The sequence below is a fragment of the Octopus bimaculoides genome, chromosome 5, assembly GCF_046866305.1.
Source record: "Octopus bimaculoides isolate indiv1 chromosome 5, ASM4686630v1, whole genome shotgun sequence".
In the NCBI taxonomy this organism is placed as follows: domain Eukaryota; kingdom Metazoa; phylum Mollusca; class Cephalopoda; order Octopoda; family Octopodidae; genus Octopus; species Octopus bimaculoides.
In genome coordinates, this window is record NC_142932.1 from 74,906,326 (window position 1) to 74,934,312 (window position 27,987).

At 35.6% G+C, this 27,987-nt stretch overlaps 1 protein-coding gene across 25 annotated transcripts in view; it reads left to right on the top strand.

Annotated features, from left to right (window-relative positions):
• The window catches only part of LOC106875722 (rho guanine nucleotide exchange factor 11), a 404,455-nt gene that overhangs the window by 100,677 nt on the left and 275,791 nt on the right, over positions 1–27,987 (top strand). For 13 of the 25 annotated variants that reach the window (XM_089352418.1, XM_089352420.1, XM_089352439.1 and 10 more), the window contains 2 exons: positions 3,934–4,019; positions 19,096–19,194. In XM_089352418.1, coding sequence (XP_089208544.1) covers positions 3,934–4,019; positions 19,096–19,194 — 185 coding nt within the window. Of the gene's footprint in view, positions 1–3,933; positions 4,020–19,092; positions 19,195–27,987 lie in introns of all 25 variants that reach the window. The other 12 variants (XM_089352417.1, XM_089352437.1, XM_089352419.1 and 9 more) reach the window with 1 other exon arrangement.

The window sequence follows — 27,987 nt, forward strand, 5'->3', positions numbered from 1 at the left end:
AAGTTCAAAATCTACTGAGGTTGACTTTACCTTTCATCTTTCAAGGAGTAGGGAAAGGAAGTCACTAAAATAATTACCAGTCAAGGTCTAAGTTTGATATAATCAGTTGCCCACCTTACTAACCAATCTAACCAAACAAAAAGTCAAGTATTTATCCTCAGGAGTTCAAAGTAACTTTGTGTGTGTGTGTGTGTGTGTGTGTGTGTGTGTGTGTGTGTGTGTGTGTGTGGTGGTTGAGTATGTGTATGTGTCTATGTGTGTGAAATAGCACAAATGTAATGAAAGAAATGACAGACAGATAGACAATGCGAGAATTTACAAGTAGCAGTAAAAATTTCAACAAGTAATGTAGAGTAGATGATATTAGGAAGAGCATATAGCCATAGAAGCCTTGTCAAAGCAGACACTGGAGCTTGATGAAATCTTTGAACCTACTGGGACTTGTCAAACTGACCAATTCATACTAGTATAGAACAAGGGTGTTAAATAATGATGCAAAAACATTTCAGTTGAGGTTTCTGATATATATTTTTGTCTCCATAAAGAATTGATGTCTAGTATAACCATCAGTTATGTCGTTGCTATTTTCTGCACAGCTAGGCTTTTTCTTTTATGAATGAGATTGTTTCCTCATAGAAACAGTCTATCCATTTATTTATACACTCTTTCTACTTAAATGTCAATACAAATCCACTTGTGAAGCTTTGTATATTTTAACTTTTGTGTTTACTTTTAACTTCTTCAATTAAATTCCACCTTAAAAATAGAAAATAACATTCTGTTAAGTCCACTCCTAATAATTCCTTCTTGTATATTTTCTGAATTCTTTTAATATTTGTGTTGCTATCATTATAACATGCTTATATTTTTCTTGATTTTTTTTTCTCTCTCCTCTCCCCTCCCTCAGGTGAAGACTAGGCATACTCTTTTCTGTTCTTATAAAAGTACTTAAAGTTTGACCAAAAGGAAGTAAGGAGTGATTGTAGAAACTGTAACATGTTGAGATAGAATAGATACTTAGAAAGCAAGGACTTGGTTTTAACCCTTTTAATCTCAACCTGCCCAAGACTGCTCCTGGTTCTTTGAAACAAACTTCCTGTTTTAAAGTAATCTAAATTGAATTTCCCATCAAGGTTTCATGTTAATTTGTTTCTAACATTATTTTAATGATAATAAAGTTATTTTACTAAATTTCTTATTATTTTCAAAATTAATTGAAGCAAAGGCAGCATATTTCAACAAAAGTATAGTAACAATAAAATGATTTTAAAAGAAATATTTTTGTCTATCATATACTTTAAGAAACCTAAAATCTATATATTTACACAGACATTGATTCACATTAATTTGCTCTCTATCTCTCTCTCTCTCTCTCTCTCTCTCTCTCTCTCTCTCTCTCTCTCTATTTGTTTTGTAAGATTCTTGATGTGGAAATGTGAGTTGAAACAGATATTGTTATACTTGGTGATGGTCATTTTGTTTGCTTATTTTTTTGCCAATTAAACACACAAACTATTTATTCAATCTTCACTTTGGTTTTTATTTGTATTATTTTTTGTTTATTGGTCAATCAAAGTTTTTGAGTCACACAGCCTGTGACCTCATCAGTGGATTGAAACAGACATTGTTTCAGCCAGTGAACTGTGACCATGAAGGGTTTAGTTAAGAAAAAGAAAGAAAAGTTGACCACATTACTTATGTTAAGTCTGGTACTTATTTATTCTACCAAGTTATGGGAATACAAATGTATCATCACCCGTTGTAAAGTAGTGGAGACACAAAGATGTGTGTGTATGCGCGCTCATGCACACACATGCATGCATATGATAGTTTTCCACTAAGTTCCTGTGTACTGCTAGCCCAATTAACACAGTTTACAGGGCATTGGTGTTGGCCCACTGGAAGACACTTACCTAAGGTACTGAGCAGTAGGACTGAACCTGAAATCAAAAGTGAACTTCTTAATCACACATCACACACACACATTCATATAGGCAATTGCTTTTTAGCTTGTTTATTTGGCATATTGCACTTTTTTCTTGTGCTTGTGTGCATGCATGCACATGTGCACACACATGCACACAGATGCATACACAAATGTATTCTGTCTAGTTAAGGGTATGTGAAATTTAATTAATATAGTTATAAGATTTGGAAATATTTGTCAAATTTCATATTTATAACTGCATTGACTAATTACTGTAAAACAGTGGTGTTGTAAACCACTTACTAATATGGTAATTACACTTATTTGAAGAAAGGTAGTAAGTAATAGCTTGTTTGATTGACACATGGGTCAGCACTTCTCAACAACTGTTACTACTGCTGCTTATGGTTCCTTCATATCTACCAGATTTATATATTAAGGAAACAGCAGCTTAGAACCCTGCCTTAGTGTCTGGTTACACTTGCTTGCCAGTCAGTTGTCATAGCAACCATCCCTGACCCTATGACATCTGGGAGAGGTTAGTTTGGTGGAGTCAAAGTGAACATTTATTTTCTCTCTTGTTAGCTGTTTTCTGGTAGAGGCTGTTAAAACCATTTTCCTAATTATTATTTAAAATTATTTATAAGTTTTTTTTTTCATAAGAAATAAGAACCATTCTGTTAATGAATGTATATATATATATATATATATATATATATATATATATATATTCCTATATATATATATATAATTTAGACTTCTTTAAAAGAAAATTAAAAAATAAAATATTTTGGTTAGTAATAATTAATAATTTGATATTATCCTTGATATATATTCTAAGTCTTAAATTTGAATTTTTCTATTGTCTACAGAAGTCATTTGCAAACTGATAAATATTTAGTTTCATTATTCATGCTCTTAACTCAAGTTTGTGAATATTTCTCTTATTCAAAACCAATGTTTCAATATTATACAAGGCTTTCATTTTAAATAAACTTATACAGTTGATTGAATATATCTTGTTTATTGTTAACTCACACATACAAAGTGTTCAGACTAAATTTGACAGTTTGCATAAAAGGAAAAAAAAACAATATCCCATCCAAAAATAAAAGTATTTATAAAAAATCAAAAAATATCAATGTGATTATGGCTGGGAGATAAAGAGTTTACCCAAAGTAGCTACCCTCAGCTTCCACCATGGCCTTAAGGTGGCTCTGGAACCTGGCACATGCATTCCTCATTGTGTTCCTGGGAAGCTCTTCAAACACCTCCTTGATCTTGGCCATTAGCTTAGCTTAATGTTGTAGGTAGTGGTTGGTGTCTTTCCCCACACATAGTTATCCATGGGATTACAATCAGGGCCAGGAATTGGAGTTGGCGAAGTTGTAGAAATTCTCTGACAATCACTTCTGGTTCTTTCTGGAGGTATGGCAAGGGACCATATCTTGCTGTCACACATATGGCCTTCCAGCAACAACCCTCTCCAACCAGGGTTTCACTACAGTCTGCATTAGCTTCATATAGCCATCTGAATTTAGCCGACCCTATTCAAAGATATGGGAATGAATTCTGGTATGCAGTCAGAATGCCTGCTGTATCCCTTCCTGCTGGCCATGGCTTTGTAGTCTCCATTGCTGCTGTCCTTGTCAAGTCTTAGAGCTTTTACATGTTCACAGAGCATTGAGCAATAGTCATGGTGTCAACATTTTGATATCCGGTGCAAATCATCATGATGCAGGTAACTGTTTTCCAATATTCAGATGGCCTCCAGTCCTCCATATCATCTAATTTTTATTCAACTACAACTTTAATCTTTATGCTTACCAATGCTGTTGACTGTTCACCAATATATCAATCTGTTCCTGAAGCATAAAAAATTGTCAAATTTATCCTGAACATCCTGTACATATTAGACATATATATTAAAATATGTAATTTATGTCAAAAATGTATTGCATTTAAAAATATTTTTTTAATTTCAAAATGATTTCTTTTTGTTGCAGGTTGGGAAGCCTTCGTACAGTCAAGGATGATCAACCAGTTGCCAGAAAAGAGGCCAAACCTCCCATACCTGTTGATTCAGATTCAGGTAAATTATATATCAGTTAGTTGTAAGCTGGTACTATTTTCTGATAGAACATGTCATATTTTAATGATGTATCTTGTAACTTAACATCCCATCCACTGACTGCTTCCAGTAGTGTATATTTAGTAAATGATGGGAAAGAATAGGTAAAGAAAAGAAACCATTTCTGATCAGTTCTAAACAAAATTCTGAACTGGTTTCCTTGAACTGTATATTTAGCTATATTTCTCCTACTGTATCTCAGTAATGCAGTCAGTAGGTGCACAAGAAGTGTGGCAACAGTTTTGGCAGATTGTCAGCTAAGCTGCACTTCAGGTGTTTAAAATGCACTTGGTTCTCAACAGACACCACCTGACAAGAATACATCATTTTTTTCACACAGCTAAATTCACTTCTGAAAAACTTGGTTAACAGGGGGAAAAGAAAAGGAAATAAATAAAATAAAAATACAGCCCTAGGTTCTACTCTTGATACATATTGACTTTAACTAGTCTAACCCTTTAGCATTTAAACCAGCCAGATCCAGCCTCTCACACCTACCCTGCAATGTCATTAAAAAACATAATCGCCTCATCAAAATTTTGAAGCTACAAGATAATGCATGATTAATTCAAGAAAATGTGAGTAAATAAGCATTACACTTGACTGAGTAACCTGAATGCTAAAGAGCTACAGTTGAGGTTAACCCCTCCTTTTGTTGCGATTCTTTGATTTGTCCTAAAATATTGGCTTAAAAGAATCAAGGCATCAAACTGCACTTGACATTTCAATTTTATATTGGAAGCAACATTTCCTCCCAATTTTCCATGGAAACATGCCTGACTATGGGAGAATATTACCTTGCTGGAAAACAGCTGAAGGTTGGTGACTTGAAGGGCATCCAACAGTAGAAAATTTGCCTCAACAAATTCCATTTTACCCATGTAAGCATAGAAAAGTGAACATTAAAATGATGATGACAGATTAAAGAACAAGTGTTTCAGGTGTTAGCAAAGGCACTTTCTGTTGGAAAGGCTGGGCTAGCAATGATTCAGTAAGAATATATTTCATAGAAGTTATTGATTGTCTAACTCTTTAGCATTCAGATTACTCTGTCAAATATTTATTCATGTTGTTTTGAATTGACCATGCATTATCTCATAGCTTTGAGGTTTCGATATGATTGTATATTTTTAGAATGACATTGTATGATAAATTAAAGAGGCCAGATCTTGACATTTTAAACATAAAACAGAATATTTTGGCTGGATATGACTGGTTTAAATGCTGAGTTAATCATAAGTAATGAATGTTCCTAATTTAGGCACATGACTGAAATTTGGAGGAAGGGCTTTTAGTCAATACTATTGATCTCTGCAGTTTCACTGGTCCTTCATTTTATTGACCTTGAAAGGCTAAGTTGACCTCAGAATATACAGAACTGAAACATATACTGCAAGGGTTTTTTTTTATATTATACTTTAATTCTATCAATCCAGCAACTTTTTCATGAACATTGTTTTCTTTTTGAGGGGAGGGAGCTAGTCAACTATATCAACCCCAGTTCTCAGTTGGTATTTATTTTATTGATCCCAGTGCTCAATTGGTGCTTATTTTATTGACCACAAAAAGATGAAAGGCAAAGCCAACTTCAGCAGAATTTGAACTCAGGACACAATAGGCTAGAAGAAATGTCCAGAGTGCTAATGATTCTGCTACCTTGCTACCCCTTTTTAGCAATAATAATAATAATAATAATAATAATAATAATAATAATAATAATAATAATAATCCTTTCTACTATAGGCACAAGGCCTGAGATTCCTGGGGAGGGGCTAAGTCGATTACATTGACCCCAGTACTTGACTGGTACTTAATTTATTGACCCCGAAAGGATGAAAGGCGAAGTTGACCTTGGTAGAATTTGAATTCAGAACGTAAAGATAGATGAAATACTGCTAAGCATTTTTCCCAGTGTACTAATGAGTCTGTCAGCTCGGGCATCAAGAGGAACATAAAGGAAATCAGAATAGAGTGCTCAGTAGAGCTGTTACAAAAGGTTTGCCTTCATGGCACAGCCAGAATAATCAGGGAAGTATTAGATAGTTGAAAAGAACAGATAGAATGGTACCGTAGACTGCAGGTAGCAAGCCCGCTATGCATGCTAGACTCTAGGAGTTCCAACAAAACCTAAGTTAAAAATAATAATAATAATAATAATAATAATAATAGTAATAATAATAGTAATAAATGCCCGGATGCAGTACCAGGCAGTGGCTCTTATGGCTTCTTATCTTAATTGATTGGAAGTGTTATCATGTACATTGTTTTGTTTTGGTATAAAAAGATGGGCTACAGCAAATATTCTGCTCAATACCACAAATTTGCTTGTCAGTTGTTTGACCTTAACCAGTTGAGCATGTCCCTTGGTTGCTGATGATATGTGCATCTCTGATCATGAGTAGAAGTAGTGAGGGAGCATCATAGCCATGTGTTGAGAGGAATTCTTTGGGGTTTGAATAATTTACCTTTGGAAACATGGGTGTTTTGCTCAACATCCTTAAACGAACCTTATTCAGGGACCTTTTGAGCGGGATGGGCTATTCGACCTGAAGAAAATTCTAACTGAGCCCCACCTGCGAGGTCATGTGCTGTTTATCTTGATATGAGATCACCATGTCGCGCACATATGGTTGTGATGCATGTGCCTGGTGTACCGTTATCAAATGGGTAGTCATGATGGGTATATTGGGCTTCGTATATTTTACCCCAGTGTCATTTTGATGGCATGCACTGCTCTCTCACTCAATAATAATAATAATGGTTTCAAATTTTAGCTCAAGGCCAGCAATTTTAGGGAGAGGGTAAGTTGATTACCTTGACTCCAGTGCTTCACTGCTACTTTATCTTAGCCCTAAAAGGATGGAACATGAACAACGAGAAGAAATGCTGCTAAGCACTTTGTCCAATGTGCTAACAGTTCTACTTGCTTGCTGCTTTAAACAGTAATAATAATAATAATAACAACAACAACAACAATTATAATAAGGTGTCAGTTATCTTAACTAATCAGGATTTGTTATGCAAACCTGGGAAAACAAAGTGTTGCTAAAATGAGTTGGTATGAAAGATCTGTGCAATATAAAAGTATTACAAATGTAATAACACATAGTAGGAACACATGGATATGTGATGTTTGATAAGCCCATGCAACATGTAACCAACAAGGAATACTATCTAAATGAAGACTTGATCTTCATGTTGTGTATCTAAAGTATATCTGTTTTTATAAGATGATTTCAATTAATCTCTCTCTCTGCAAGCCAACAGAAAATATCTCTGTTAATTGCATCAATGAACTCTATTTTCTTCCTGTGATACTTTTCACACACATGTGACAGAACTCTTGTCTGTTAAATGTCTTCACAGCTCAGTCCCAGTAAGACAGTACAAAGTGTCAACTCTTTGGTTAAAAGTCCTGCATCCAGCCAGCTGCAAATTTTCAATGCGATTAAGACTCACTGGATTAAAATATTGATTAGGCCAACTAGTATAAAAATCTATGCAACAGATGCAATTGTATATTATATTAGTTTTTGCTATTTAGATACATTTGTAATTATTTAGATACATTTCTAGGATTATTTTTAAGCTTCAAAATGTTATAATTCTGTACTGGACCTAACATGCTACCTTAAAGGTTGTCTTCTGACTGTGATATGAACTTTCCTATAGAAAGATTATTTGGTATGTGTTGTTGCAGTGGGAACAAGCAGGTGGGTAAATGGTGAAATGCCATAAATCAAGGATTAATGATGGAAGAGCTGACAATCATTGATGAAAAGGATTACTTGTTGGTTAGAAACATTTCTAGTTGTTGTCTAGTCCCCAAATTAGCTTTAATTGAGCAAATCCCTAATGAAAGCTTTCCACCCATGACCCTCTATTTTTTTTGTATATTAGGGGTAACATTGTTCAATGTGTCTTTTTTTCTTTTTACTTTTATTTAAAGGCATGTATCATTATTATCATCTGTTTGCTTTCTATTCTGGCATGGGTTGGATATGTCATCATGTTCTAAGTCAGTTCAGGTCTTATTCAGAGTTATTGCCCTTTGTGATGGGTTGGAGAATCTCATCTTACTCAAACATTACATTTTTTGGATATGATTTCCAGGACTGGATTCCCTTTCTAACCGCAACCTCTTTACAGAACATAGTGGTTGCATTTTATTGTAGCACCAACACCAGAGAGGTAATCATGTCTTTGAACAGACTAAAGTGTTTTCTCAACACTATGTTGTCTCCACATATTTGCTAATTACTTTACAGAGTGTACTGAATGCAAAATTGTTTCATGACACCAATACTAGTGAGGTTACTTTGTGACCTCCAAGGCTAAAGATTTATCATTACTTTATGATGTCAAGACAACCTGATCAAGAAAGTGAGTTGAAGTGAACAGTACAGCATTCATCAAATTTCCCAGAGCAAGCGCTGACAAGTGGGTGACATAGAGCAAATCTCAAGTAGATTTGACCTTACGAAAGCTGTAATGGTCATCATCATCATCATCATCATCATCATCATCCACTTTACAGAGTGTACTGGATGCTTTTATGTACTGGCATGGGTGCTTCTTACGTGGCACCAGCATCTAAAGCCTGCAAGATTAGAGATGCTCAGCTGGAGAGGGTTACAGGGGATGAGCCTGAATTCAAGGGCAGCCATGCTTTCACTTACCTTAACGTGTCTCTTCAAGCACAGTAAACTACCTGGAGTCTCAGACCCTTGTCATCCCTTCTGTGAGTCCTAATGTTTGTAGATCCTTACTCACCACTTCATCCCACATCTTCCTGGGTCTACCTCTTCCACATGTTCCTTCTACAATTAGAGATTGGCATCTCTTGATGCAACTGTCTTCATTCATATGCATTACATGGTCATACCTGCACTGTCTTCTCTCTTGCACACTACATCTGATAAAAAGAGATGGGGGTCAAGGTGTTTAAGAAAGTTATTAGTGATGGCTGTTTTCATTGCCTTCTGAGATATTGGAAATGACTGTAGAAGAATGGTAGTTGACGGGATCAGTAGGGTTGCTGCTTTATGGGAATGGGATATAATGTAGTGTTTCAAGAGATTGGAACATATCACTGTTGAGAGAGATTGAAGAATTTGGTAAGGATACAGGCTTACTCTGTGGTGCATTGTTTTGGGGTAATGAAAGAGACCTTTCCATGGTCAGTGGTTTGAAATGACTGGAGATATTTGGTGTATATCTGTATGTTTGTGATGATGAGGCTGATGACAAGATAATTTGGCGAAAAAGATTTACCTTATGTATTCAGTGTGGAGTCAAATTCAAAGTAGGCAACAAATCTGAAACTTTTCTCTCGGTAAGAGTTCTGTTTACATAACCATGGTGGTTAAGAAGTAGTGGAGAGAAAGATTTTGCAATGTTGGTAGAGATTCTTTTGGCAAGAGACCAAGGGGATTGGCTGTAGTTTGGGAAGCAGGGAAGTTTGATGCTATGTGATGCATAGAGGTATACTTTACAATTTGGGTGATGGACTTGCTGGAGTTGTAGTTTTGGCTAAGAACCATCTAGATTGTAAGAGTGGGCATTTAAAAAAAATTAAATATTGTAAGTTATTTTATTTATTTATTTATTGATTTGAATTACAACATAATGAATGAACCACCTAAGAAACTTTGAGCCTTAGGAGTATTTCGTATGTTGATGAGGCACGATGTGCCTTAAATGATAATTTCAGTTATCCACCTAACTGTTTCTGATAGGTCAGAAGTGAAGCATGTGTACTACCAAGGATAGTTAGTTCAAAATTTGTGGGAGCTTCAACCAGTCAGCTGGCCTGAAATGCTATAAGATCTGTAAGGTGGATGCTAGTGTATATATGTGGGAATGTGACGAGTAATCATGATAAAATAGTGGTTGGATGACTTGATAGGTGCAGAAGCTATTATGGTGTAATAGTGTTTGGATTTGATGCTGAAAAACAGATCAACAGTATTTGGAGAGTTTGTGTGTTGAGCAGGGATGTTGTAAGATATATAACTAATTGATGTAGAGTGGAAGATTGCAGAAGATTTAATTTCTTCACTTACAATGCCAAGTCATGAGAATTACTATCCATATATTTATAGTGATTCTGTTTTCATGGGTCTTGTATAATAAAGACTATGATTTACTGAGGAGGTTCAATACAACCGAAACCTATCTGGAATTATCACTTTTGACAAAGATCAGATTAATTTGATATTTACTTTTGTTCTAATGTTATTTCTCCCACACCACATGCATAATTCCATTTTAACTGAGATTTTAGTTATCACCTCTGTCTGCTTTGGTAAGATTTAAGTGTTGAACTATTGTTTATCTTTCCTCAATATGGAGAAAGTTTTGACTGATTCAGGTTTTTAAGTAGCTATGTTTGCTTGATTTTTTACACCATATGGCTGCTGTGTGATTAACCCCAAGGGACCCAGTTTCCCAAGATAACTGAGATTAAAAAATGCAGGGATGAGGCAAACTGACTGTGGGATGTGAAGATACTGACAAACAAGCTTTAGTTGTTAATATTTATAGCCTTTTATATAACTCAAGGTACATATCCAACTTCTTTCTTCTGCATTGCATTGATTCTTTCTCATCGTCCATTTTTTTCCTGTTCTATTCTGCCACTGTTTAAACCATTATACATTAGTAAACAGTTTACAATTTGTGGGAAAAAGAAACAATGCTGTGAAAATATCCCAAAAGTAGAGTTCTGTTCTAATTTAGACTTTAATTCTTCTTCATTATTAATTTGCAATAGATATTCTGTGTGTGTGTGTGTGGACACACATACACGCACGTGTGCATTTGCAGAGTGCTCAGCCACTTGCATGTTAAATTTCACAAGTAGGCTGTTTTGTTGATCGTATCAACTGAGACCCTCATCATAACTGATGGAGTGCCAGTTATGTATGTATGTGTGTGTGTGTGTGTATGTATATATATATATACATATATATATATATATATATATATATATATATATATATATATATATATATATATATATATATAAATAAATAAATGGCACCCATGCCGGTGGCATGTAAAAGCACCCATTACACTCTCTGAGTGGTTAGCACTAGAAAGGGCATCCAACCATAGAAAACCATGCCAAATCAGACTGGATCCTGGCACAGCCTTCCAGGGTATCAGCCCAGTCAAACCATCCAACCCATGCCAGCATGGGCAACGGATGTTAAATGATGATGATATATGAGTGAGTAGACAAATGAAAGAAGGTTACTCAACATATTCATCAGGAGTTACATGTCTGGATTGCGACATGCTTGAAACTTAGAGCACCAAGGAGCTGGAATCAAAATGTTTTGACCCCCCCCCCCCACACACGCACAACTTTTATGAGGTATAAGTTCATAGTGTTTTTGGCAGGTTCATCTTTGTTCATTTGATGAAGGCGAGCATCCTGAAACTTTGAAGCTGCTGTCGACCTTTTCCTAGTAAAAACAGGTGCTCTACCAAAAAGTGTCAAGCAATGCTTAAGTTGAATGTAAAATTGTTTTTTTATATATAATTAGACATAAAAATGCACAATAAATATGAGATATAATTCTTTCATTGGAAGATTGAAACTCAAAGCAAATGGAACTATAGATAATAGCATGTAAATATTGGGTTAAAAATCTCTTTGGATAGAAATAGGAAATGCAACTCAGTGTCAAATTAATATATATATATATATATATATATATATATATATATATATATATATGCGAGTAAAAATAAATACAAAAAAGGTGGGTTTTTTTTGTATGATTGTGTATAGAGGAATATATTATTTTGCTTAAAAGAGTTCCAACACTGTCTGTTTTTTATGTTTTATTTATATTCCTGTAGAACTAATGTGGGGTATAGAATATGGAATATACAATATATAATATGATATACAATATACAATATAAAATAAAATAACATAAAAATGGATGGCACCATGAAAGAAAGTATTGAATGTAGATGAAATATTGAGTGTTCAATATAAAGGATCAAATATATAAATATATAAATATATATATATAAAGGCGACTCGAGTTTCAGGGCTATTTCCCTTCGTCATGGCCGGTATGACAGACTTTAACATATATATATATATGTGCGCGTGTGTGTGTTTGTTTGTGTATGTGAGTACACACGCGCGCGCGCACACACACACACACACACACACACACACACACACACACACACACACACACACACACACACATGCATAAAAACATATATATTATGAGTTCAGATTGGTGGATTTGTAGGTTCCCAACTATGTACTTAAGAAAAGGCAATTTTCACAAATTGTTTGGAGTCTATATTTTGTTAGAAAGTAGATTCAAATAAATTGGTGCTTGGGAAGATATCCTGCTGTGAAACACCTGCTTCAAGAACTCAGATTCATAACCAAGGCTTGTGTGGTAAAAATAGATGATGAAACACATTTTGTGTCTAAAACTGCAACGTTAAACTTGAAAGTATTATGTTGTATGACTAATATAGTTGCAGTACTTCTCAACTTTGTTTCTAAGTTGCTACTCCCCTAATTCCTGTATCTTAATCATACCTTTACTTAATTTTCTTTTGCGATCTATTTCTTTATCAATATTTTAAGATAATAATTTTTTCTTATTTATGTTGTAAATATTGTAGTATTTATTGACTTGCTTTTATTTGAATCAACCTTACATTATGGTGTGTTGGCGGGTTGGTGGTGGTGGTGGGGAATTATTGCAACAACTTTATTTTCTTAGTTGAGTTGAAACGGAATCCTGTTGATGCTTGGAACTGCTACCAAATTAATGCCTCATAGGAGCATGAGATGTTTTGGCCCAGCTGTTTTGGCACTACCTATTTGATATTGCTGATTTGACAACAGATGTCTTAGTGTCTTTCATTCTCTCCGCCTGTCATCATCATTATCATCATCATTATGTATGTCCATTGTCCATGCTGGCATGGGTTGGACAGTTTGATCAGGACTGGTAAGCAGAGGGGCTGCACCAAACTCCAGTCTGATTTGGCATGGTTTCTATGGCTGGATGCCCTTCCTAACACCAACCACTCCACAGAGTGTACTGGATGTTTTTACATGGCATCATCACCAGTGCTTTTTATGCGGCACCAGCACCAAGTATGTGTACATGTATGTATTGTGTGTCATCATTCTACATTTGATTTTCCATGCTGGTATGGATGGTTGGGTGGGTTTTCATAGTATTTTGTTACCTATTGCAGTTTTTTGTCTTGCTTCCAAAACAGTTCTTCATCTCACTGCATTCTTTACCTTGTTACTTGCTGCAGTCCTTCATATCACTATGAGCCTTTGTTTACCCATCTGTACAGGTCACTCATCTCTCTCTCTGTAGTCCTTTGTTTTTTCTCCTTTTGTTGTTCTTTTTCTCAGCAGTCACTGTAACTCTTAATGACTTGGCACACACAACATCAGGGAAAAACTGGCCAATGTTGTTGTGTGTGTGTCTTGTAGTGCAGACTGGAGGCATTTTAACATGCCATCCTCACCAAAAATGTTGTCTGCTGATAGATTAATGACATTAAAAAGTCTACTATATTTTGTATCAGTTCTTACTCAGAGTTACCACATTCCTCCATGGGTAATTTGGGAAGCATCTTGTGGGGCCTGTGTCTTATTATTGTTATGGCTGGGTTCCAACCTGGGCCACAGCAACAAAGTCTACCTACCATACTTCTCAGTCCAGCATCACCGCCTTGATGTCCTGGATACATTCCAGGCCCAGTGTCTGCAATCAAGTTGTCGATTTAAGTGTGACGATATTTTCCTCTTCTTACATCACCATGAAGTGGGTTCCACAAGACTAATTTGGATGCTTCCAGTTCATATGCTCCAGGTTTTGGCATAGTTCCTATTGCTGGATGTTTGTCTATCTCCAATCACATTACATTGTGTATTGGGGGGAATTTAAACATGAACCCAATACACATTATAGAGATTGTCTGTGGTTAGATGAAAAAGTCCTCTCTATTCTGTATCAATTGTTTGGAGTTACTGCTTTCCTAAACAAGTAGCCTGTATGTTGTGTTCTATCCCTATCATTCTTTTATTGACTTTGATATGGTTATTCTAACCAGATGCACTTTCCTTCAGCAATCTATTCCACAGTTTGATCTGGAGTTATTTCATTGTATGACAAGCTCTAATGACCCCATCTGCTGTCACCCCAAAAAACATGGGCAGGCATGTTTCTCATGGAAGAGTGGAAACGAACAACATTTCTTGACTGATGTGATGTGAAGATATATATATATATATATATATATATATATATATATACACACATACATATATATATATATATATATATATATATATATACACACATATATATATATATATATATATATATATATATATATATGTATATATATATATATATATATATAGAGAGAGAGAGAGACACACACACACACACACACACACACACACACACACACACACACACACATACACACACTATGGGCTTCTTTCAGTTTCTATCTTCTAAATTTTAAATTTCACTAACAAGATTTTGGTCAGCCTGGGCTACAATAGAAAAAAAAAAAAACCTCACCCAAAGTGCCATGCAGTGGGCCTGAACCTACAACCACACAGGGCTAGGGAGCAAGTTTCTCAACCACACAGTCACTATTCTTTTACTTTGAAAATAAAATCTCAGACTGAACGCGTAAATATGCATCCACTTATACACATACATACTCACATTTCTTTAAAAGTCTGCATTGAAAGAAAGGGATGGCAATGAAAGCATTAGATGGATGAGATCATTTTGGTAAAATTGGTGGTAAAGAGAGGGAGGGGTGGTGAAGACAAAGAGGGGAATGGTTAGAGATAGAAGAACAGTGGTGGTTACACAGTAGACTAGGCAGGAAACAATGTAACATAGTTTAAAGTGAAGGATTGTCTTTGTCATTCTGTTTATTCATCATCCACTTCAAAAATGGAGGTCTTACATTTTTTTTCTTTTTTTCATGTCTGGAAGGTAGAGTTAGGAGTTGTTTGAAAGAGAAGAAAAAAAGAGGTTTTGATAAAAACCGTGCTACTACTTTTAAAGCTGTGGTTGCCGTCTAAATTTCAGAATGATACCTTTGTTTTGTGGTGATGGAATATCTAATTAAAAACTAAAATAAAAGTACAAATCCATGAATAAACGAATATAGGTGTAGACGTTGACTATGTGGTTGATAAGCTTGCTTTGCAGCCATGTAGTTTCGGGTAAGTCCAGTGTGTATGTGTGTGTATTTTGGTGCAGGCGTGGCTGTGTGGTAGGAAGTTAGCTTTCCAATCGCATGGTTTTGGGTTCAGTCCCACCATGTGGCATCTTGGGCAAGTATCCTCTGCTATAATGCTGAATTAAGCCGTGTGAAGTGAATTATGGAAACTGAAAGAAGCTTGTCATGACCATACATACATGTATGTATGTCTTTGTGTTTATGTTTGTCCCCCACCACTTCTTGACAGTTGGTGCTGGTTTGTTTATGTCCCTGTAATTTAGTGGTTAGGCAAAAGAGACTGATGGAATAAGTATCAAACTTTAAGAAAAGTACTCAGGTCAAATTGTTTGGCTTTACACATCAAAATGGCTCTCCACTATGGCCACAATCTAATGATTAAAACAAGTAAAAATTGACAGCTGGTGCTGGTTTGTTTATATCCATGTGTCTTAGTAGTTTGGCAAAATAGACCCATAGAATATGTAATATTCTTTAAAAAAATTAAGCACTGAGTTCAATCTCTTGAACTAAAACTCTTCAGCATTGTTGTAGTCCATTGACTAGAACAAGTAAAATATGAAAAAGGAATGATTGTTTTTGTTGCATATTAAATATTTTCAGACAATTGTGCATATATAAAATCTGTATTGTATGTATATTGCATGCATATGTGTGAAGTATCTTTTTGTGTTTGTGAGTCTTAAACATTTCCTTCTTTCTTGGACCAGTAGCTTTTATAAATTATAAACATTTTTATTGTTTCTCCTGTAAATTATTCACTTTCATCTGTCTTCATATAACGTTTTAATGAGAAAAACGGATTCTTTTCTATTTTTAATCCTTCCTCATTGTTGCTGTAATGTAGAATTTAATATCTGTTTTATATATGTTAATGGAGAGCTATCGTAAATCTATCCAAATTCACCTGTCTCCTAATTGTGAAATTTTTCTTTTTCTGTAAGCAAGCCAAAATCTTCAACTTTGTTGTGATATCTGGTTAAAATCATTTCATTTTGCTTACTACCAATAATGTCCTTGAGAAAGGCATGGACATGGTGTAATCTCTTTTCCTTTCTCCTTATTCATCTGAGCCTTGGTGTGTGTTTATGCATGTGAGAAAAAGAGAGAGAGAGATAGACAGACAGACTGAGAGAGGGGGTGGAGAGGGCTAATTCTTAGTTTATTTTCATTTAGTTCTGGGAAAAAGCACTCTCTACTTCATTGAAGTATTCTCAGGAGAGAAATTCTATATATAAGCCAATTTTTAAAAAATATATTACCTGTAAAATGTCTTGTTATTACCCCATCATTCTCTAACATTTGTTCTACTGCAACTAATGTAGCCAATACTTGAAGGAATTCTTCTCTCCAAATTGCTCCCAAGATATTTCCCACGTACAATCTGTTTAGAATCAAACTGCTACCCTTACTGTGTTAATTTATCCAATATTTTTGTTTACCTTCTGTCAGATGTTCCACTTTTTTTTCTCACTCCAAGATGTCATTGGAAGCTGGCTATCCACATACAAATCGTCTCCCACTCCCATCTGTCAGTTTCAACATAACTAGTACTCTCCACTTTATATCAATTAATATGTTGCCAGCACTGCCTTGACTGGCTTCCGTGCCAGTGGTACATAAAAAGCACCAACCGATCATGGCCGTTGCCAGCCTCCTCTGGCCCCAGTGCTGCTGGCATGTAAAAAGCACCCACTACACTTACAGAGTGGTTGGTGTTAGGAAGGGCATTCAGCTGTAGAAACACTGCCAGATCAGACTGGAGTCTGGTGCAACCTCTTGGCTTCCCCGACCCCAGTCGAACTGTCCAACCCATGCTAGCATGGAAAACGGACGTTAAACGATGATGATGCGTTTATCTTTTATCCTTTACTTGTTCAATCATTGGACTGTGGCCATGCTGGGGCACCACTTCCTAGGATGGTTTTATTCAAACAAATTGACTCCAGCACTTAAGTTTTTATAGTGTTTGATACTTATCTTGTTTTCTCTTTTGCTGAATTGCTAAGTTACGAGGATGTAAGCAAACCAACACCAATTGTCAAGAGGTGGTGCATGGATGACACAAACATATATAGACATTATATATATATAGGTGTAAAAAGGTTGAATTTAGATTCGTCCTTTAATTTGGAGGTTTCCAAAAAAGATTTCTAATATTGTTTCTTCATATTTTGCTGGTAGTTTACAGGCATAAATTTGCAAATATGAAAATAATACTTGTATACGATGTGTTGTGAATTTATGGAAAGAAATCCCATAAAACTCAACAATTTAGTTAAAAATGGAGAAGATGTTAAAATATATAAGAGAATTTTATAAGAGAATTTTGAAATTCTCTTGTATATTTTAACATCTCTTCTCCATGTTTAACTGAATTGTTGAGTTTTATGGAATTTCTTTCCATAAATTCACAACACATCATATATATATATATATATATATATATATATGCACACACATGCACAATGGGCTTCCACACAGTTTCTGTGTACCAAATTCACTCACAAGTCACTGGTCAACCTAAGGCTATAATAGAAGACACTTGCCCAAGGTGCCACTTGGTGGGACTGAACCTGTAACCAGGTGCTTGCAAAGAAAACTTCTTGCTTATTTTATTTAAAGTCTGTAAAATAATCGTTTCTAGTTTCATTTCCTCACTTCATTTGTTGTATATCTTGGAAAAGAGTTAGCAAATATAAATAGCCCACTCTGTAAAGTGGTTGGTGTTAGGAAAGGCATCCGACTTTAAGACCCATGTCAAAATAGATATTGGAGCTTGGTGCAGTCCTCTGGCTTACCAGCTCCTGTCAAACCATCCAACCCAGGCCAGCATGGAAGGCAGATGTTAATTGATGATGATGATATGTGACAGAACTTATATTTCCTTAAATGTTTTCAGTATGAACTGGATTAAAATATTAATCCAGAGAGTGTTGTAGTCTTTAGAAATATTTTAAAGAACCTTAATTTTTAATCTGATTTATACTTAAAATATATAATGAAATATAGTAATGTAAGAGAGTTTTGTAACCTTTAGAAACGATTTTGATTTTCTGTGAGAAAACCATGGTAAACTGTGTACATAAAAATACTTTGTCGTATGAAAGGTCTTGTCATAGGAAAGATCTTGTATCTTTATAAGTTAGTCATGGGCAGGAGGGTGCTACTTGTGACACTTGCAGGTCACACTACCCTGGATATCTGCAGGTCAGTGTTTGCAAAGGGAGAATAGGGTAGGAGAAGGCCAAGGAATTATGGAAGATTCACACTTTAGTTTCAAGTATATTCCCAATGTATATAATGTATAAATTAAAGATTTTTCAATAATTCTATGAGCAATTTCTTTATTTTACCCAGAAACAATTATAAAATGCAAATAGAAATTCTCTCTATTTCTTTATCAGGAGAAATAAGTGTCTTAATAGATACTTTTCTGTTATCTCTTAATAAATAATCAATTATTCATTTATATCAATTGCTTTTTATATCATTTACAGTGGTAATTAAATATATTCAGAAATATGTTGGTCACATTTAAAATGTAATTTTTATCTATTGTATAATAAATCCAAGATAATTACAAATGTCCCATGAACATTCCAATCCTTATTTACCTGTTTTTTTGTCTGTTTGTATTATGTGTGTGTGATTCATTTGTAACTAAAAGTAGTTTAGCTTATCTGTGTATATATAATGTAAACTCACTTATTTGAATATATATATATGTACACTTTTTCTTTTGAAGCAGGTCAGCTCCAGCGTTGTGTGATAATCCAGAAGGATGAGAAGGGTTATGGGCTTACTGTCAGTGGAGATAATCCAGTTTTTGTTCAGTCTGTCAAACCAGGTAATTTGGTTTATTTAAATATATTGATTATGCGTTATTTGTTTGTTTATTCATTATTTTTCATTTACTGTTTCTTAGAGAAAAAAAAATTGTTTTATGAATGTAAAGATCTGTAGTTTTCTGGATACCTCAATAAGTTTAGATGGAGAACTTTTTCAGCTACCAGTTTGTATCTTTTCCAAAGATCTGGGTTATCAGAATGAAAGAATGTTACATGAGTGCAGTCTATTTTCGAAGGCAGCCATCCAGGAAAGCAATGTGAACAGATAGAAGTGTTGTTGCTGGCTATATTTAATGACTAAGAAGCAGTAGCTTTAACTTGAATTGTGTTCTGTGATGGTGTGAGCAACTAGAGTTTGTAAAGCAGACAAAGAAAGTATTTTTGTGCAGAAAATAGGAATACATTGGTTAAAAATATAAAGAAAAGATATATTACTCTCCACATTAAGGCTGTCTTTGTTTAGGTATTTACACATTTATAAGTTCCACTTGTTTAATACCTATAATAACCATCTTCAACTGTGCTCTTAATATTTTATATTCTCCTTGCCTTCTATCACATGATGTTAAGCATTTTAATGTGCATTTTTTTTAATGGTGATTGTGTGTGTGTGTGTGTGGGGGAAGCATACTGTGTGGTGCAGAAGTTTGCTTCTACCGAACAATCTCTGTCCCTGCACCTATCAAATCATCCAACCACTGTCTTAATCATGGCTATGTATTATGCATCAATATGCTATACAACTCCTTCCACCACCTCCTGGTCTCTTGGAGGCTGGAGGTCTGACTAGTTGGAGATCTGCCAATTCTTTGCTAAACTGTATCTGACAGCTCATGTGTTTCCTCGAGACTACTTGGTGGGTTACTGACACCATCCTCTCAGACAATGTCTCTCCACATAGCACACTATTCGCACAAAATTCTTAACTCTGCATTCCCCAAGTAGTTCATACATACCTGTGGTGCTGCAGCAGTTCAGGCAGTGAACACAACCTACAATACTTTTAGGAAGTCATCTCTATAAACTGGATGATTTGTACCCACTACTTTACTCTACCAACTTGGTAGTATTTTTCTTCCTGTCAGTTCTCAACCATATTGGATCTGGAAATAGTATTATTATGAAGAAAGCCTCCAACTTCACTAGCCACTTTACTTGCACTCCACATTGTACACACTGAATAATTCAGTCAGACTCCATTCCTCAGTCACTCTGCATTCTACAGTTACTCTCCACCTCTATCAGACTCTCTGTTGTGTACATATCCATACCTGAGATAAAAGCATTTTTCATTGCTTAAATCGAACAAGTCTAAGCCTACCTTCATCTTTCACACCCAAGTGTTATCCATATGCAACCGAGACACTGCAGTCTGACCCTACATGGACTCCATAAACAGAGAGCATACCAGCTCCTTCGTCTAGGGTGAGGGGGGGGGGGTAAAAAAAAAGCATGTGGTTCTAGGTTTGATTCTATTGTTCTGCATCTTGAGCAAGTGTTCTCTACTATAACTTTGGTTTGACTAATGCCTTGCCAAGCTATATGGTGACCTCAATAGTGCTGGTGACAAGAAAAAAAGTCACCCAGTACCCATTGTATAGTGGTTGGTGTTAGGAAGGGCATCCAGCTGCAGAAAATGTATGTCAAAGCAGACACTGGAGTATGATGCAGTCCTTGACTCATTGGATCTAATCAAACCATCCAACCCATGCCAGCATGGAACATGGACATTAAATGATGATGATAGTGTGTATGTACACACACACGCACACACACACAGAGGAACACACATATAACTCCACACACACAACCCCACGTACATGCATACACTACACACAAAACACACACACACACACAAAATATATATACACACACACACAAGATATACGTACACACACAAGATATACATACACACACACACACACACACATACTTCAGCTGCGAGTCAAACACCTTTCCTGTTACCATTGCTAGCCAACACCACACAAACACAACACACACATACACACACACGCTATTACACACACACGCTATTACACACACACAGAGACTTGCATGCATGCACATACCCACACATACCTCCTTCTCTTACATACTCGTGTCTTAGAAAGAACTTTTTCTTCACCCATTCCCTTCTGGTCATTTCAAAATGTAACTACATGTGAATCGTTGGCGACTTTTTTTTCCTCCATCTTCCTTTTCTATTGGACTTTCCTCTGTTTCTGAAGAAGAGCTTTGCTCGAAACGTAAAACCACCTTTCTTTCCTTCCCTGAGTGTCTGCTAGTACTTTACATGTACCACGTCCTTGCGTTGTTTTTTTTTTTTGTTCTTCATTTTTTATTTATTTATTTACTATATACATATATAGAGGTGCAGGTGTGGCTGTGTAGTAAAAAACTTGCTTCCCCACCACATGGTTCTGGGTTCAATCCCACTGCATGGCACCTTGAGCAATTGTCTTCTACTATAATCTTGGGCCAACCACACCCTTGTGAGTGGATTTGGTAAATGGAAACTGAATCTCATCATATATGTGTGTGTGTGTGTGTGTGTGTGTGTGTTTCTTTGTGTTTGTCCCTCCTCCACACCCCTTGACAACCAGTGCTGGTGTGTTTACATCCCTGTAACTTTGCAGTTTGGCAAAAGGAACTGATAGAATAAATACTAGGCTTTAAAAATGCTAAGTACAGGAGTCGATATATTTGACTAAAAATTCTTTGAGACAGTTCCCCCAGCATGGTTGCAGTCTAATGGCTGAAGCAAGTATATATCTTGCATATATGTATGCTAAATATATCCCAAAAGGACAAGGGTTTAGAGAATAAATATTGCACTGCAATGTACAGAATCAGTTTTATAGCTGTGAGAGTATTTTAGTGAACTCGAGTGTCTTGACACAATAGTTATGTAATGTACACACTTAACTATTGAATGCACTATCACTGCTGCATGTTACATACTTGGCAAAGAGTATGTAATAATGAACTTGTCTATCATGACCCACTGGTGAAGTACTAGAGTTTAAAGGTTTTGTAGTGGGCACTAGTTCTTGATTGGGGAATACAAACCTGAATAAATGTTGTACGATGACAAACAGCTGACTGTAAATGGGTAAAGAAAACCAGTTCTCTGAGAGTTGAAGCTTTGTAGATTTTCTAATGCTCTTATGAACCTACTTGATTCAACATCCTATTATGTTGAACTAACGATATTTTGTGATTCATTCTGTTTGATAATAAGCAATAAAACTAGTGGTGTTTCAGTAAAAAATAAGGAATAGTTATGTCTAATTGATGGGCACAGTAAGTGATTGATTGTATATCAATATGGCTGTTTTGGTCAAGCAGGAAAAATGCAAATCCAAAACAACCATATCAATAGACAGTCGATCAATTATTGCTTCTATCAATCTAATGAATATATTGATATTTGTCAAGGGGAATTATGAAGGAGTCTCATTTAAAGTGTAAAGTATAGATCTGATAGGATACAAGTTGTGCTAAATGCTGAAATTGTTTTCTAAAAGCATAAATATGAGATGTAGAGTAGTGATGTTATAGTTTGCTGTGATGCAGACCTAGAAAAGAAAAAAAACTGGTTTAGGTATATTAATGCTTGATCTATTTGAGGTGCAAAAGCTACCACTTGTTACTGGTGCTTCATATATAGTTCAAAATAAGGAATCAGCAATATGTAACTTTCTTAAAGGAGTTTTATATATATTCATACACACACACACACTGGTCTTCTTTCATTTCTGCCTACGAAATCAATTCACAAGGCTTTGGTTGGCTCAAGGCTATGGTAGAAGATACTTGCCCAACATGTCATACAGTGGGATTGAACCTGGAATCATGTGGTTGGGAAGCAAGCTTTTTACCACATAACCGTACCTGTGCCTATATACGAGGTGGTATCAAAAAGTTCCCACAATAGCATGCCAACAGATGGCAGCACATGATTGTGTGTGCAGTGAGAGCTAGCAGTGACCTTTATGAGGCAGTGTGCCAAGTGACATCACTGCTTTTACTTCACAAGTTGTGAGATTGTGTTCTTGTAACCGCCATTACCGCCTGACTGGCCCTTGTGCTGGTCGCACGTAAAAGCACCCACTACACTCTCTGAGTGGTTGGCGTTAGGAAGGGCATCCAGCTGTAGAAACTCTGCCAAATCAGATTGGAGCCTGGTGTAGCCATCTGGTTTCACCAGTCCTCAGTCAAATCGTCCAACCCATGCTAGCATGGAAATCGGACGTTAAACGATGATGATGATGATGTGTATGTTGTAGCCTGTAATTTTTTCATGGACAGGAAGTTGGAACAAAGAGTCAGTGTGAAATTTTGCATTAAACTTGGGAAGTCTGCTACAGAGACATTTTTCCAAGGTGCTTGTTCAGTGGGACTGAACTCAACCATGTGGCTGAGAAGCAAGTTACTTACCACACAGCTACACTTATATATATATCTTACCATCTTCCATTTAAACAGTTACATGCTTGATGTTTTCAAGTCTATTGCTGTTTCACATAGTCCCCTTTAGTTTAACTTGAGAAAAAGTATAAAGCTTGACATATATATACATACATATATGTGTATGTCTTTGCAGCTGTTTGTTACTCCCACCACAACCACCACTTGGCAACCAGTTTTGGTCCCTTTAAAGCCTTGTAACTTAGCAGTTTGGCATAAGAGACTAATAGAATAAGTACCAGGCATAAAAAAGAACAGGTTAATTTGTTTGACAAAACCCTTCAAGGCAGCATCCTGGCATTCCACAGTCCAATGACTGAAACAAATAAAACACAAACACACACACACACACACACACACACACACACACACACACACTCACTCACTCACTCACTCACACACACACACACACACACACACACACACACACACACACACACTTCAATTTATCTTAGAGGACAGATGTTTTTAGAGTTTGATGCCATTGGATGTATAAATTAAACCAAAGCTTTATCATTATCATCATCATCATCATCATCACTGCCCTCAGTATGATTTTCATATCAACATCCCCCATGCTTGCATAGGTTGGATGAAATTTCACTTGGAACAAATTTTCATTGGCTGAATGTTTTTCTTGTTGCCAACCCTTACCTGTTCCCAACTAAGGCAATACTCTCTCTTAGTCCCTTTGAATACAAACAGATCATATTTTTGTGGAAGGTTGTAAACAAATGACAATGTTTTTGTATGAATGGTAACTTCATTTACAATTGACTGATGATATCAAGACAAGGACACACACACATATGATGTGCTTTCTTTCTATATATCAAATTTACACACAAGGCTTTAATTGACTCAAGGCTATTGTAGAAGACTCTTCTTGCCTAAGGTGCTATGCAGTGGGACTGAACACAAAACCTTGTGGTTGCAAATCAAATTCAGGTTATAACAACAACAGCCATGCCTGTGCATCTAAACTTTAGTGAAAGTTTTATATTTCAAATAATTAGATTGGAAATCCATTTATACCAAATATGTTTAATAAATATATGTATTCTAAATTAATGATTGGGTTTTATAAGCAGTAGTCAAAAAATATTTTATCTTTTCACCCTCACAATTTAATATGCAAAGATTATTTTATATATTTTCAATAAAATATCTGGCAGAATTCCATTAAGGTGGGACAGTTTCATAGAATGTTCAGGAATAGTATCAGGCATTAGTTTTTTGGTTTCAATCCATAGTTTCTTTGTATCAATTATTAATAAGAAATTAGCACTACACTGTTATCATTGTTTAATGTCTGTTTTCCATGCTATCATAGGTTTGATAGGATCTGGAGACTTGTAGGGCTGCATCAAGCTCCAATGTTTGCTATGGTATGGCTTTTTAACATCTTGTTGCCCTTCTTAACGCAACCATTTTATAGTTATCTCCACTTAAATGTGGATGTTCTGATAGAACAAGCTATACTGCAGTAGATACTATGAGAGAAACTGTCATAGTGGTTTTTGATGCAAAATGTACTCGTGTTTATATTGCTAATGGGGAGATAAATCCCTGCCACCTCCAGTGCCAAGACCACTATTTTATCGTGTGCACTGGGTGCTTCATTTGTGCCACCAGCACTCGTGAGGTTACCAAGTAAGTTGCAAGATAGAAAAGAAATGAGTAGGGGAGGAGAAAAGGAAAAGTGGGGAGCATGACTACGTTGGGGTGGTGGTCAGAGGAAAGTGGCTTTATGTATATATTTATAAAATTAGGATATTATTCCTCAAATCATTTGTCATATTTTGTCTCTCTTTCTAAAACCTTCTCCCCTTAAATTTGTGGTGGTGGTGATGTTCCCATGTTAGAAGCAATCATTGTTGTTGTTATTATTTTCACTGAGGTCAACTTTGCCTTTCATCCTTTTGGAGTTGATAAATTAAGTACCAGTGAAACACTGGGGTCAATGTAATCAATTAATCCCCTCCCACCAAATTTCAGGCCTTTGCCTTTAGTAGAAAGGATTATTATTATTATTATTATTAATTTTATTATTATTATTATTATTATTATTATTATTATTATTATTATTATTATTATTATTATTATTATTATTATTATTATCCTGCTGGGGTTGATAAAACAAGTACCAGTTGAGTACTGGGGTCAGTGTAATTGACTAGTCTCTTTCCCACAAGTTTCAGATCTTGTGTCTATAGTAGAAAGGATTATTATTATTATTATTATTATTATTATTATTATTATTATTGAGTGAGAGGACAGCACACACCCTCAAAATGATGCTGGGGTACAAATATATGAAGCCCAATATACCCATCATGACTACCTGTCTGATAATGATTACACCAGGCATATGCATCACAATGAAGGGTTATGACTTTGCAGGTGGGACCCAGTTAGAATTTTCTTCAGGTTGAGTAGCCCATCCGCTTAAAAGGTCCTTAAATAAAAGTTCTTTAAGGATGATGAACGAAACATTCATGTTTCCTGGGGGGAATCATTCAAACCCCAAAGTGTCACCTCTCAGCACATGGTTATGATTCTCCTCAACAATATCTGATACTTCCAACTTCTGATGCCAAATTCTTGGGTTTCTTTGGGATAGTTTTGTGTGCACCACTCACAACAGGTTTCGCACTCACTCTTGAGTTTCTTTGAATACACTCCACTCTAAATGTCTTTCTCATTTTCTATCTGACTTTCCCATTTTCTATCTTCATAATGTTCTGATCTGTAGGTACTTCTGTGTCCATGAAGATCCATTCTTTTATTTTTTTACACACTCTTTATATTCTTTAAATGCTCAAATTCTTTTTAGATTTTACCCATTTATCTGAGCGGTTATTTTTTGCTGACTTAGTCATCATTGCTGTATCTGATCAACGATCATCTTTTCATGTCTTTTTGTTTTATTTGTATACATGTATAGTAGGGGATACAAAAAAGCATCACTATAGTTAACTCTTGTTACCATGTAAATGTTGCTTTCATGTGCTGTTGAATTATAGATTCTTCTCCAAAATTTAATTCGCTGAATCTCTGCCAATATTCAGTTGGCTGGTTAATTTGTTTTCAATATTAGTGTAAGCGTAATTTGACCATCATTTCATTACTTGTATCTTGTACAAAACACTGTCAATTATCACCTTTTCTTGTTCAGTGTCAGTTCTCTGGACCTGTTGTCTGATGTTGAATCCTAGAATTTATGAATAATTCTTACTATTATCCATAAATTCAGGCTCTACGAATTTCTCTTCATGATTTAAATTTATTGATTAGAAACTATTTATATTGCAGACTAGCTACAACAATGATTAACATATTCCCACTTAGTGTTCTACAAGAATGTATTAAGAAAGATTATGTGTATCATTGTTTAGATTTTCACTGTTCATCATCATCATCATCATAATTTAATGTCCACCTTTCATGCTGGGTTGGATGGTTTGATAGAAGCCAGCACCAGACTTCTGTCTGTTTTGGCAGGGTTTTTATGGCTGGATGCCCTTCATAACACCAACCACCCAGCAGAGTGAACTGAGTGCTTTTTACGTGGCCCAAGCACAGGCGAGGCCAGTTTTGACAAAGTTTTTACAGCTGGATGCCCTTCCAAATGCCAACCACTTTACAGTGTGGACTGGATGTTTTTTATGTGATATATGTGTGACAATTTATTTTTGGCTTTGATAGCCATCAGCATACATCAGCAAATAATTTGTCTGTTGATTTTTATAAACAAGAGCCATGATTGCTGGTACAAGGTAGCTTTGATCAAAGAGATACAACCAAGTTGAAACACCATGTGTCTTAAAGTCCTTTTACCTCAATGAATCGAGTGTGTTGTGAATACATATTTGTCCAAAAGGTGAAGTTCTCCAAAGACAAAGTACATGTTCAAATCAGCCAGAGAGAATTAAGAATGACATTGTTTTGGTTTTTGCTGTTCTCCATACATGTTATGGTTTATTAAACTATTTCTTTTGAAGAGAAAAGGGTGGTTTTTATTGTGATGTTCTATAACTCTGGTGTTTTAAAGATGTCTAACCTACTAACCTAGTTTAAGTCTTGTCAGCTGTCTTTTTGGTTTAAGTTTGGTGTATTTCCTAGGTTTCTGTTTACACTGCACAATTATTGCACTATGCTGCTACATGATTCCATATTCATTGCTTACTTGTACCAAACATCAAGTGCACCAACCTCACATGTCTGTTGCACATCCTTTGCATTTGTTCAACAACATTACACCATTCCTGTGTTTGCACTCACCATCTATTCTGGTTTAGAAGTTCACTTTGCAGTCATGT